Source organism: Cuculus canorus, chromosome W (genome assembly GCF_017976375.1).
Source record: "Cuculus canorus isolate bCucCan1 chromosome W, bCucCan1.pri, whole genome shotgun sequence".
Lineage (NCBI taxonomy): Eukaryota > Metazoa > Chordata > Aves > Cuculiformes > Cuculidae > Cuculus > Cuculus canorus.
In genome coordinates this window covers 7,748,116-7,761,696 of record NC_071440.1, presented here as the reverse complement: position 1 = coordinate 7,761,696, position 13,581 = coordinate 7,748,116, and the positions used below count along the sequence as shown (strand labels likewise).

At 47.9% G+C, this 13,581-nt stretch overlaps 1 protein-coding gene across 1 annotated transcript in view; it reads right to left on the bottom strand.

Moving 5' to 3' along the window:
- Positions 1-11,762, bottom strand: part of LOC128850207 (DDB1- and CUL4-associated factor 12-like) — a 50,447-nt gene extending 38,685 nt beyond the window's left edge. Inside the window, exons 1-3 of the mRNA XM_054053191.1 lie at positions 11,311-11,762; positions 8,809-8,896; positions 7,850-8,104 (exon numbers count right to left, since the gene is read on the bottom strand). Of these exons, the coding sequence (XP_053909166.1) occupies positions 7,850-8,104; positions 8,809-8,896; positions 11,311-11,762 (795 nt within the window). The remainder of the gene's footprint in view (positions 1-7,849; positions 8,105-8,808; positions 8,897-11,310) is intronic.
- Between the last annotated feature and the right edge of the window lie 1,819 nt (positions 11,763-13,581).

The window sequence follows — 13,581 nt, the reverse complement described above, 5'->3', positions numbered from 1 at the left end:
AGATGAAAGACTAATCACATTTTATTCTCACCACTACAACCCCAGGACTACAAGACTAAGTTATAATTGCATGAGATGAATAGAACAGACATGGGAAATGCATGAAGTGTTTTTGTTTGCCATACACTTGTCTCCTACATAACTCTCAAAGTTTCTCTAGGAAGCTTGAACAGAAGACATTGATTACAGACAGTATCTTCTTCTGAGATTTCTCAGTATCAACCTTTGGTAATTTAGATGCCATTGTGACACACCCTAGACATCTGCACCTCTCAGAAGTCTTTCTGCTCATTCAGTTGAACTTGAAAAGCATTAAGCAGCCCACTGCATACAAGATCAAGGAGATTCTTGCAAAGACTAATCCTGCCTCAGAAAAGCCCAAGCAATTGTGTTTGAATTTTCAGACACTTGAACGCTTGCACAGGTTCCATAATTCTAAATCTATCAGAAAAAGCATGCACCTTTAAGAAACTCAAATATTTGATTTGCAGCTGGCCAATTGTGAGCACCAGGATCCAATGCAGAACAACAGTTATTTCATATCCCTAGGCATGATTGTGTATATTTAAGGATAAAAAGTTACTCCAAATAATTAAACAAGTTATAATCCTCATTATAAATGAATAATTGACAGAGAGCTCCTTATTTTCTTCAGTGTTTATAAGTGACTAGTACTGTCAAGTGACTAAAAGCTACATCTCTACAACAGGAGCAGATTTTTTTTTTGTTATTAAAAATAGTGAATCCTTCTGACACAGCATAGCAAGGGCAATTTATAAATTAAATGCTAAAAGCTCTCAGTGACACATTCAAGCTTTGATTAAAATAACTGCTGTGGTTTACATTTTTCCATTGCAATAACTTTAATTATGTGCAACTCCAATGCAATAAATCCCATTGAAGTCAACCAAGTTGTTTTAGATTTACTCCTAACTTAAGTACCACAACTTCAGTATATGAACATCAGCAAAGCTGTTGTTCTTCATTAGGTCACTTACTCAGGAGATGAGAGAGAAAAATCTTATAATTCAAGCGTAGAGTTTAACAGTCTGCTTGTTCAAATGTGAACACGAAGCAACCAAGCTAAAGCTATTACAGTATTCATAATTAATATACAATCTTTCGCAATGCTGAAGCGACTTCTTTTGTAATCGTTATATTTTTGTCTAATAAAAGACAAAGTCCATTTGTAATGTTAAGTCTAGCTGTGGAAGCACACGCTTCATTGCAGCTTATACAGTGGGAACAACAATATGGTTGAATCCCTCTTCAGTTCTGCAATTGCTTGGTCACAAATAATTTTCTGCAAGGTTGCCTTAACAATGCACTTGCCCATTTATCTTCATTGCAGCAGCACTGGAACTACACAAGTTAGTCATCTTGCTAAGGTTAGTAAGATGTTTGAGAGCTTGCATTTCAGCAGGAGTTTGTCTCCTGTAAGCTATTCCATGAACAGTACTGGCTGCTGACTGGCTGAGGTGACGAATACATGGAGAAAGAAGGTAGGGAGATTCTATTTCAGACTTGTTCCTGTTAAAAGACTGTTTTGTTTATACAGCTAGGCCTTCTTTATTAAGGGCTACTGCATGAAGGCCTCCTGCTGTGTAACTATGAATAATAACAGAACATCTGAAATGAAAAAAAAAAACAAAACCAAAAAAACCCACAGTCCCTTTCAAGTCAGATCACTGAGCACAGCTTCCACGAAAAAAATCTCAAGGCAAAGAAACAATCACAACTGATATACTTGGAGGTTTAAAAACTGCTTGATCTATACATTCCTTACAATGCTCAACTCATTTTCATGGCACTAACGAACTTGCATTGGGATTTCACACTAACTCAATCAGAACTTCACATATGAAGCTGCAACCTCAGCCAATGAAGTTGGGTTACTAACTCTGACAGAGAGAACACGACCCAAGAAGTACGATCTCCTCCATTTATTAATCACATAGGACATAATTTTAATATTCCCCTACAACGTTTCAAATCCAAAGCATTACTTAAGGAGTCCAAAGAAGTTTCAATTTTTGCTGAAGGACATAAAAGGGGGGGATAACACCAAGCTAGCCCTTAACAAAAGGTGGAAGGATGGGGGTCAGGGGTCAGGTGTTAGGGAGGAGACTTCTCCAAAACACCTTATAGGCAAAAGAAGGTCCAATGGGAAGGTGATGCAACCAGCAGCCCCAGCTGAAGTGCTTTTACACTAACGCACGAAGCTTGGGCAACAAGCAGGAGATGGAAGCTACTGCGCTACTTGGAAGCTATGATCTGGTTGCCATCACAGAAACGTGGTGGGACAAATCCCATGACTGGAATGCGGCTATGAACGGCTACAGGCTGTTCAGGAGAGACAGACCAGGAAGGAGGGGTGGAGGTATTGCCCTATATCTCAGGAAAGTAATATAATGTGAAGAGCTGTCATTGAAGAATAGCCATGAACAGGTTGAAAGCTTGTGGGTCAAAATTAAAGATGGAAGAACCAACGGGAACCTTGTGGTTGGTGTATACTACAGGCCACCTGATCAAGGTCAAACAACTGATGAAGCCTTCTTCCTCCAGCTACAGGAGGCTTCACAATCGCAAGTCTCTCAGGGACTTCAACCACCCAGACATATGCTGGAGAAGTAGCACAACAAGCTGTAGGCAATCCAGGAGACTCCTGGAGTGCATTAAGCGATCATGAGATGATAGGGTTTTCAGTTCTAGGTGGGATTAAGAAGGGGGTTAGCAAAACAGTCACATTAAACTTCCAGAGGGCAGACTTTGGCCTGTTCAGAAGGTTGATTAGCAAAGTCCCGTGGGAAACAGTCCTTCAGGGCAAGGGAGCCCATGAGGGTTGGGCGCTCTTGAAAAATGAAATCCTAGCAGCTCAAGAGCAGGCCATCCCTGTGTTCCGGAAAAGGAGCCGGCGGGGGGAAAAGCCAGCTTGGTGGAGCAGGGAGATCTCAAGATGCGTCAATAAGAAGAAGAAGCTCTATGTGCTCTGGAGGAAAGGACAGGCATCTTGGGTGGACTACAGGGATGAAGTGAGATCGTGCAGGGAAAAAATCAGGAGGGCCAAGGCCCAACTAGAATTAAAACTCGCTAAGTCTGTGAAAGACAACAAAAAGTCTTTCTACAAGTACATTAACAGGAAAAGGAGGACGAGGGAGAATATCCAGTCTCTAGTGGATGCAGAAGGAATAACAGTGACAGGGGATAAGGACAAGGCTGAGGTACTTAATGCCTTCTTCGCCTCAGTCTTTAATAGCAAAGAAAGTTGTTCCTTCTGTTTACAAATCCAAGAGTTAGAGGGGCAGATTGAGGCTCCCGTGATCCAAGAGGAGGCGGTTAGAGACTTGCTTGCCCAGCTAGACGCCCACAAGTCTATGGGGCCGGATGGGATCCACCCAAGAGTATTGAAGGAGCTGGCGGATGTCCTTTCCAAACCCCTATCCATCATCTTCCAGAGGTCCTGGCTGACTGGGGAAGTTCCACTAGACTGGAGGCTGGCTGATGTTGTGCCCATATACAAGAAGGGTTGCAGAGAGGATCCGGGGAACTACAGGCCTGTCAGTCTCACCTCAGTGCCAAAGAAAGTCATGGAACAGGTAATCTTGAGTGCTATCATGAAGCACATGCAAGATAACTGGGTGATCAGGCCCAGTCAACATGGGTTTACAAAAGGCAGATCTTGCCAAACTAACCTGATCACCTTCTATGACAAAATCACTCGACTACTGGATGGGGGAAAGGCTGTGGATGTAGTCTTCTTGGACTTCAGTAAAGCCTTTGACACAGTTTCTCACAGCATTCTGCTGCAGAAACTGTCAGCCTCTGGCCTGGACAGGCGCACACTCTCCTGGGTTGAAAACTGGTTGGATGGCCGGGCCCAGAGAGTGGTGGTCAACGGAGTTAACTCCAGCTGGAGGCCAGTCACAAGTGGAGTTCCTCAGGGCTCAGTACTGGGTCCAGCTCTGTTCAATGTCTTTATCAATGACCTGGATGAAGGCATCGAGTGCACCCTTAGCAAGTTTGCAGATGACACTAAGCTGGGAGGAAGTGTCGATCTGCTGGAGGGTAGGGAGGCTCTGCAAAGGGACCTGAACAGGCTGGACTGCTGGGCCGAGACCAATGGGATGAGGTTTAACAAGGCCAAATGCCGGGTCCTGCACTTGGGGCACAACAACCCTATGCAGCGCTACAGACTGGGGGAAGAATGGCTGGAGAGCTGCACGGAAGAGAAGGACCTGGGGGTGCTGGTTGACAGCCGACTGAACATGAGCCAGCAGTGTGCCCAGGTGGCCAAGAAGGCCAACGGCATCTTGGCTTGTATCAGAAATGGGGTCACCAGCAGGTCCAGGGAGGTGATTCTCCCTCTGTACTCAGCACTGGTGAGACCGCACCTTGAGTACTGTGTTCAGTTCTGGACCCCTCACCACAAGAAGGATGTTGAGGCTCTGGAGCGTGTCCAGAGAAGAGCAACGAAGCTGGTGAGGGGGCTGGAGAACAAGTCGTACGAGGAGCGGCTGAGAGAGCTGGGGTTGTTTAGCCTGGAGAAGAGGAGGCTGAGGGGAGACCTTATTACTCTCTACAACTACCTGAAAGGAGGTTGTGGAGAGGAGGGAGCTGGCCTCTTCTCCCAGGTGACAGGGGACAGGACAAGAGGGAATGGCCTGAAGCTCCGTCAGGGGAGGTTCAGGTTGGATATCAGAAAAAAATTCTTCACAGTAAGAGTCATTGGGTACTGGAACAGGCTGCCCAGGGAGGTGGTCGAGTCGCCTTCCCTGGAGGTGTTTAAGGAACGGGTGGATGAAGTGCTTAGGGACATGGTTTAGGGAGTGTTAGGAATGGTTGGACTCGATGATCCAATGGGTCCTTTCCAACCTTGTGATTCTGTGATTCTGTGAAGATAATTTCTTAGTCCAGCTGATAGAGACCCCCAACCAAGGAGAAGCAAAACTGGACCTTATGGTCACCAATACAAGCGAACTCATCAGTGACGTTAGGATCGATGGCAGCCTGGGCTGCAGTGATCATGCACTGGTGGAGTTCAAGGTCCAGAGGGATATGGGACAGGTGAGGAGTATAGTCAGGACACTAAATTTCAGGAAAGCAGACTTCCAGCTCTTCAATGAATAACTCGGTATGAACCCCTAGGACATGGTCGTCCGAGACAAGGAAGCGGAACAGAGCTGGAAAATATTTAAGGAAGCTTTCCATAAAGCGCAAGAGCGCTCAGTCCCCAGATGTAGAAAATCAGGCAGGAAAGAGAAGAGACCAGCATGGCTGAGTTGATACCTGCTGGTTAAACTAAAAAAGAAGGAACTGCACAGGCAGTGCAAGCAGGGACAGGGAACCTGAGACGTGTATGGAGACGCTGCCCGGTTGTGTAGGGATGAAGTCAGAAAGGCCAAGGCGCAGCTGGAGCTGAACTTGGCAAGGGAGGTAAAGACCAACAAGAAGGGCTTTTACAGGTACATCAATCAAAAGAGGAAGATCAAAGAGAACTTACCCCCACCGATGACTGCAAATGGGGATCACGTATCAACAGATGAGAAGGCTGAGGTACTCACCAAATTTTTTGCCTCAGTCTTCACCAATAACTGCTCTCCTTGCCACTCCTGGGTCATGGGACAGCAAGATGGTGACCAGGGCAGTAGACCCCCTCCCACAGTAGGGGAGGATCAGGTTCGCAAACACCTGAGGAACCTGAACATATATAAGTCCATGGGACCTGATGAGATGCATCCCAGAGTCCTGAGGGAATCGGCAGATGTGGTTGCCAAGCCTCTCTCCATGATATTTGAGAAGTCATGGCAGTCAGGAGAAGTCCCTGGTGACTGGAAGAAGGGTAACATTGTCCTCATTTTTAAAAAGGGTAGAAAAGACGACCCTGAGAACTACCGACCTGTCAGCCTCACTCTGTGCCCGGGAAGATCGTGGAACAGATCCTCCTAGAAGCTATGCTAAAGCACACGGAGGGCAGGGAGGTGATTAATAGCAGCCAGCATGGCTTCACCAGAGGCAAGTCTTGTCTGACCAACTTGGTGGCTTTCTATGATGGGATAACTGCAGCAGTGGACACGGGTAAACCGACGGATGTGACCTATCTAGACTTCTGTAAAGCCTTTGACACAGTTCCCTCACAACATCTTTCTCTCTAAATTGGATAGATATGGATTTGATGGGTGGACAGTATGTTGGATAAGAAACTGGTTGGATGGTCATATTCAGAGAGTAGTGGTCAATGGCTCAAAGTCCAGATGGAGATCCGTGACAAGTGGTGTCTCTCAGGGGTCTGTACCGGGACTGGTGCTGTTAAATATCTTTATTAACGATACTGACAGCGAGAATGAGTGCACCCTCAGCAAGTTTGCAGATGACACCAAGCTGAGTGGTGTAGTTGCCACACCAGAAGGACGGGATGTCATCCAGAGGGACCTGGACAGGCTGGAGAAGTGGGCCTGTGAGAACTTCTTGAGGCTCAAAAAGGCCAAGTGTAAGGTCCTGCACCTGGGTCGGGGCAATCCCCATTTTCAGTATATGATGGGAGATGATGTGATTGAGAGCAGCCCTGCAGAGAAGAACTTGGGGGTGCTGGTCGATGAGAAGCTCAACATGAGCCAGCAATGTGCGCTCACAGCCCAGAAGGCCAACCGTATCCTGGGCTGCATCAAAAGGAGCGTGGCCAGCAGGTCGAGGGAAGTGATTCTGCCCCTCTATTCCTCTCTTGTGAGACCTCATCTGGAATAGTGTGTCCAGTTCTGGAATCCTCAACATAAGAAGGATGTGGAGCTGTTGGAACGGGTCCAGAGGAGGGCTACAAAGATGATCGGAGGGCTGGAGCACCTTCCATACAAGGACAGGCTGAGAGAGTTGGGCTTGTTCAGCCTGGAGAAAAGAAGGCTCAGAGGAGATCTTATAGTGACCTTCCAGTACCTGAAGGGGGCCTACAGGAAAGCTGGAGACTGACTATTCGTAAAGGCTTGTGGTGATAGGACCAGGGGGAACGGGTGTAAACTGGAGAGGGCAGATTTAGACTAGAAATTATGAAGAATTTCTTCACCATGAGAGTGGTGAGACACTGGAACAGGTTGCCCAGGGAGGTTGTGGCTCCCCATCCCTGGAGGTGTTCAAGGCCAGGTTGGATGGGGACTTGGGCAGCCTGATTTAGTGGGATGTGTCCCTGCCCATGGCAGGGGGGTTGGACGATCTAGATGATCTTTAAGGTCCCTTCTAATCCTAACTATACTATGGTACTACGATACATAAAACAAGAACAAGTGAAAGATAATCCCGAAGATCTGAAATTCATTTTTTAAGCTTGGAACATTTCTAGCTACTCCAACGGGTATCTGGAGTTTAACCATAGTTTTTAGCTTTGTAGCAACTTTTCACAGTTTTCAGCAGAGGACTATATGTATAATCAAATTACTTAAGACTAAGCATAATGAAAAAAGTCTCACTAGTAACTTCTGCCAGGCACGTTAGCTACCATTTAGCAAAGCTAACATTGTTTGTTAGCTTTCCATTTGCAGGATAAGAAGAAAAATCCAACTCCACTGTTGCTCTCCATGCCGCAAACAGATGTAAATCACTCTGTGTGGATTAGACATATGTTGTATTCACACACAGGCCTCACATTCAGGTTCATGGCCATATGTGCCTTATTTTCAGATGAGTGGGTCATTGTTCAGCATAACCTTGATTCAAAATTAATTGTGGGCAATCTTGACTCCACTTCTAATTACTTCCTAATATTTTCCTTGGCGGTCTACATACTTTGATTATGGTAAGCATCATTTGGGGGTGGGGTTAGAATAATTAACAGAGAGAAGATAAACAGAGAGGTGGCACTTACCGTGTTGCATTTTGTTCCACACACCACTTGTCGGTAGTTCAACCACTGGGAGGCAAACACTTTATTGAGGGTTCCAAGGTGAAACTGTTTCTCCTTCAGGAGGCTAGGAAGCTGCTGGGCTGCATAGCCTTGCAGCAAGTGGTGATAGCTAGACTCATTCTGCATCTTGACCTCTCTACCTTTCAGGTAGCGCACCAGAGACCTTTTCACTGGGAGGAGTCCTTTCCTTTTGTGAACTGAGTGATCCCACACATACTGTAGAAAAGAAGGATGGAAATTAGATAAAGCAACTAGAACAAGCTTAAGACATAATCCTTATAAATTCAAAGATAATCTCAGCAAAATATTTAAGACTTCCAAACTATCCATGGAATACCAGACACAAAGATTAACTTGTAAATGCTGATACAGCCTTCAGAAACATAAAATTAAATATAAATATTTGCTAAACAAGTAACACTGTGATGGTATCAGAACCAGGCCCCACACTAGCTGGGCATCGCTGAGACACTAGATGCTTATAGACACAGGGAAAACCAAGGAGCACTTTCAAGAGGGCAGCCCCGGGCCCCACCGTGAGCACAGCAACTTCGGGGTGACCATGCGGGGCCGCGGGGACCTACCACGGCGTCCATGGGCCACCACCGGCCGGCTCGGGGGCAACGGGAAGCAGGAAAACCGGGAGAGGCAGTGGGACGGGGAAGTGAGAGAGCTGCCTGCTGTATCACACCGAGACACTACCCGCCACCGGGTCAGGGCTACTACTCCCCACCTCTCCAGGGATGCATCCTCCAGGCACTAAGACTCCCCTACCCTTCTTCCCCACCAGGACACGGCCACTCCCAGTCAGGGTTACCTCTACCCCCGGGCACCAGTACGTTCGACCCCACTGGAGACAAGGGCTTCACCACCACCACCCCCTCCCCGCCATACACCCGTTCCCGCTCCCACCAGCCTACCTGCTCCCCCTGGAGCCCCCTGGGCCCCGGAACAGAAGCCGCCGCTGCTTTTCGCTTCCTGCTAACTGTTTTCCGTGACACAGTAGAAGGAAACAGAAAAATAAGAGAAAAAAAGAGAAAGAGGTAAAAAAAGAGACCGAGAGCCCGGACAGGGCCCCACATGGAGCAAGAGACAGCCGCCCAAGGAACACATAAGCGCAGGAGAGCCGGGCCGGGCTGAGCCTGGCCACTCTTTCTGTCACAAGCCCCGCCGACCGCGCGTCACGACATTTTCCCCAGGCTTGTTTGGGTTGTTTTACGACAATCACGTCGCACCTTTGGGGCGGCTTCCCGGACCCGCCCAAGAGCCTCGTTTCCTAGCAACCGGCGGAGGCAGGGCAGCGAGCTTGCCTGCCCCCTCGGCGGTTGTCAAACCAACGGGCCCTGCCCCCCGTTCCATAGGCTTCACAACTGCGCTCTTTCCCTTGTGCCCTCGTCGCTCGTTTGCGGTTCCGTGTCTCACAGTGGCAAAAATTGGGGTAACCCAACCCCAGTGATGGCCGTTTTGCAAGCGACATGGCAGAAGAAAGAAAAAGATCGAAGAGAAGAGAGGCAGACTACAAAGAAAAAGCCAGCACCTGAAACCCTTGGGTGCCTCCAGTCACACAAAATCAGTAAATGTGCTGTTTTCCTAATAATGAAAAAACATTATTTTGTGTACCTCACAGTCCTTCCAGTTTCCCCAAAGGGTGAAAAGCCCATGGGGTAATTGTAGTTTGGCTATTTTCAGCTATGATTTACATCTCCACATCCTCCCTCACGCACACCTGCCACCTGCATTTTGGATAAAACTCCTCCATTTTGGACCAAAGGCTTCTCCAAGGGCCAAAACCTTGTGCCAAAGCTGCTCTTGAGGGTCAGTGCCATGCTCCAGAAAATCCATCCCAGTGGGAGGGCCCCCTCCACTATGCCCTAGCCCTGTCAAGGTGGTAGCTAAGGGAAGGGGCCAAGGTGCTCAAGGTTAAACTGCCACCTTCACTCAGCGCCAGGACAGCCTGTGGCTGTACCAAGGGGGGAGAGGGGCAGGAGGTGGCTTTACTGGCTTTCTATCATGGGGTAACCACATCAGTGGACACAGAAAACGCAATGGATGTCATTGATATGGACCTCGGCAAAGCCTTTGACACAGTCCCCCACAACATCCTTCTCTTTGGAGATATGCATTTGATGGGTGGACTGTTTGGTGAATAAGAAGTTGTTTGGATGGTCTTATTCACAGAGTAGTGGTCAATGGCTCAAAGTCCAGATGGAGATCCGTGACAAGTGGTGTCCCTCAGGGGTCTGTACTGGGACCAGTGCTGTTTAATATCTTCATCAATGATATAGACAGTTAGACTGAGTGCACTCTCAGCAAGTTTGCAGAGGGCACCAAGCTGAGTGGTGCAGTTGCCACACCAGAAGGACAGGTTGTCATCCAGAGGGACCTGGACAAGCTGGAGAAGTGGGCCTGTGAGAACCTCATGAGGTTCAAAAAGGCCAAGTGTAAGGTCCTGCACCTGGGTTGGGGCAATCCCCGTTTTCAGAATATGATGGGGGATGACATGCTTGAGAGCAGCCCTGCAGAGAAGGACTTGGGGGTGCTGGTCGATGAGAAGCTTGACATGAGCTGGCAATGTGCACTCACAGTCCAGAAGGCCAACCGTATCCTGGGCTGCATCAAAAGAAGCGTGGCCAGCAGGGCAAGGGAGGTGATTCTGCCCCTCTATTCCTCTCTTGTGAGACCTCACCTGGAATACCGCATCCAGCTCTGGAGCCCTCAGCACAAGACAGATAAAGATCTGTTAGAGCAGATCCAGAGGAGGGCCACAAAGATGATCAGAGAGTACTTTGTCCAGTTCTGGAATCTTCAACATAAGAAGAATATGGAGCTGTTAAAACAGGTCCAGTAGAAGGCCATGAAGATGATCAGAGGGCTGGAGCACCTCCCATATGAGGACAGACTGAGAGAGTTTGGCTTATTCAGCCTGGAGAAGAGAAGGCTCTGAGGACACCTTAACCGACCTTCCTGTACCTGAAGGAGGCCTACAAGAAAGCTGGGGAGGGACTTTTTACAAGGGCATGTAGTGATAGGATGAGGGGGAATGGCTTCAGACTGGAGAGGGGTAGATTTAGACAAGACATAAGGAGGAATTACTTCACAATGAGAGTGGTGAGGCACTGGCCCAGGTTGCCCAGGGAAGTTGTGGCTGCCCCATCCCTGGAGGTGTTCAAGGCCAGGTTGGATGGGGCTTTGAGCAGCCTGATCTAGTGGGAGATGTCCCTACCCATGGCAGGGGGGTTGGAACTGTATGATCTTTAAGGTCCCTTCCAACCCAAACCATTCTATGATACTATGACGGGAGCTGGGAGAAGGACAAGGGCAGGCCCCGCCCCCTCCGTCCTTCACCCCTCGAGGGAAGAAGCCCGGCTGCCCTCCCTATTGCGCTGCCCCTCTCCCCGCCGAGGTGACATCACTGCAAGCACCTTCCGATTGGGCCAGTGGGGGCAAGTGACTTCCTGGCGTGACGCCAGTGCGTCGCCTGGCGAGGTGGAGGGCGGGTAGACAAGATGGCGTTGCCCGGTGGCGGGGCGGCGCCGGTTTCGTAGGGGTGCGCGGTAGGCAGTGACCGCAGGAACAGCCGGTGCCACCGCGCAGGTAACGAGTGGGCCGGGATGGGCTGGGGGCTTTTGGTCCCCATGGTAGCGGGGTCTATGCAGGAGGGCACATCCGGCCGCTTTCCGGGCCCTCTTCGCTGCGGCCGGGCCCAAACCTCGCCGCCGCTTCCCCTCGTCTTGTGCGAGGGGCCCTTCGCAGCCCCGTGGTGATTCACAGTAGGTCTGAGGTGCCGGCGGGGCGGCTGCGGGGCCGCTGGCCTCCCCGGAGGGGAGCTCCGCCGGCTGCGGAGGGGGCGAGCCTGCAGGCCTTGCCTCGGCATGCGGCCTTGCTCCGCCCTGATGGCGTTTCGCTGTTGCTGGTGAGGATGCGTTTAATGGAGGTGAGAACCTACACCAAAAGCTCGGACGGAAGAGTCCCTGAACTCGCGGAACAGAGGGAGATCAGGCAGGAAAGGTGATGCTCCTTTCTCGATGTTCTGCTTTCTGGCGGCTTTAGGGACTGCCTGTGAGAAACGCTGACGATTCAAATAGGTAAACCGAGGCACGCATCTTGTGAAGCATTCCTTCCTTCCTTCCTTCCTTCCTTCCTTCCTTCCTTCCTTCCTTCCTTCCTTCCTTCCTTCCTTCCTTCCTCCCTCCCTCCCTCCCTCCCTCCCTCCCTCCCTCCACCCCCCCTTCTGGCAAGAAGGAAAGTTCTCAACCTTTGCCGAAAACTATAGAAGTTTATATACTGTTTCTTTTCAATGCAAGACCACCCTCTCCCCAAACTTACAACCCATCGCAAAGCTATTATAAGGCAGTTACTAGGCTACTTTTTACATATTAGATTTCTTTACCCAATGTGTTGTTTACAAGTTCTCACATTCCTGAGCATATCTTGTACTGTACCAGAAAGGTACCAGGCGATAACACTTCTCCAAATTACTTGTTCAGCCATTTCTTAGTGAAAAACAGCTTATGCAATCATATTTTGCAAGATTTATAAGTTCAGTTCAGCAAGGCCCTCCATCTTAATGCTAAAACTTCCATTTTGTAAAATCACTCTCACCATTCCCCCTCTTTTTCTTTCTACTTTCTGTGTTTTTACACATGAATTAACATCATTTTCTATTAGAACTAAGATGTTAATATTATTTCTTTTGCAATTTTCCAAATCCAAATATATAGGATTATTATCAAAATCAGGCAGATTATATTAAAAAACATGCTGATTACAATAGGATGGAGCATCTAATTGAAGAGCCCTACAGCAGTGGGCAACCATCCAAAAAGAGTATCCCACCACCGGTGTTCTCCATCTTTCTTCATCCACTCCAAAACATGATGTATTTCTTCTGCATTGTGATGTACAGTTATCAGAGTTCTTTGTCCATTTTCTCTGTCCTTCTTCAGCAACTGCTCCAAATCCTTGTGTTGTAATAATTTCTTCACCAGCATAAGATTCATTCCGACATGCAGAGGTAATAAATTTTGAATTAGTGTGTAATTAGATCGTAGTAGCTGATATGATGTGACAGGAGCCGCATAAGTAAAGTCACATCCTACTATGTTAGTGAAACTGTAAATACAAAGATTAGCATGATTAGTAGTATTCACAGCAACGTCATCTACAATAATGAAATCATGAAGTGTTCTCATACAAGCTCAACCCTTGCCTGTATAAACCAGCACAGTTTCAGGATGTTCATTAGGGTATATTTTGAAGTGACACACCTTTCATTCAGTGTCAAGACAGATGTCTTAAGCTTTGATGGTGTTACTTTCGCAAAGGAATCCTTGCTGCTCTCTTACTGTGCAAGCACTTACGTCAATTGTCTGCCATTTCATTGCCTCACGATTGATCCATGCTCAATGTTCAGTTGGATAAAGAACAGATCCGTTATGGTTTAGGCCTAAAGCAATTATCGGATATATTGTATACCCCAAGGCTTGGGTTATGGTCATCACAAAGGCGGTGATTACATCATTAACTGAATCATAGGTGAAATTAACCAATTTCCACCAAGACTGGAATTTTCTTTCAAAATCATTTGCATTATCCCAGATGATTTTTCAAATTTCTTTGGGTAGGGTGCCTCTATTCCCTTCCCTTATTATTGCCAATTTCATAGTCTGCATCCGTAATTGAGCCTGTACACA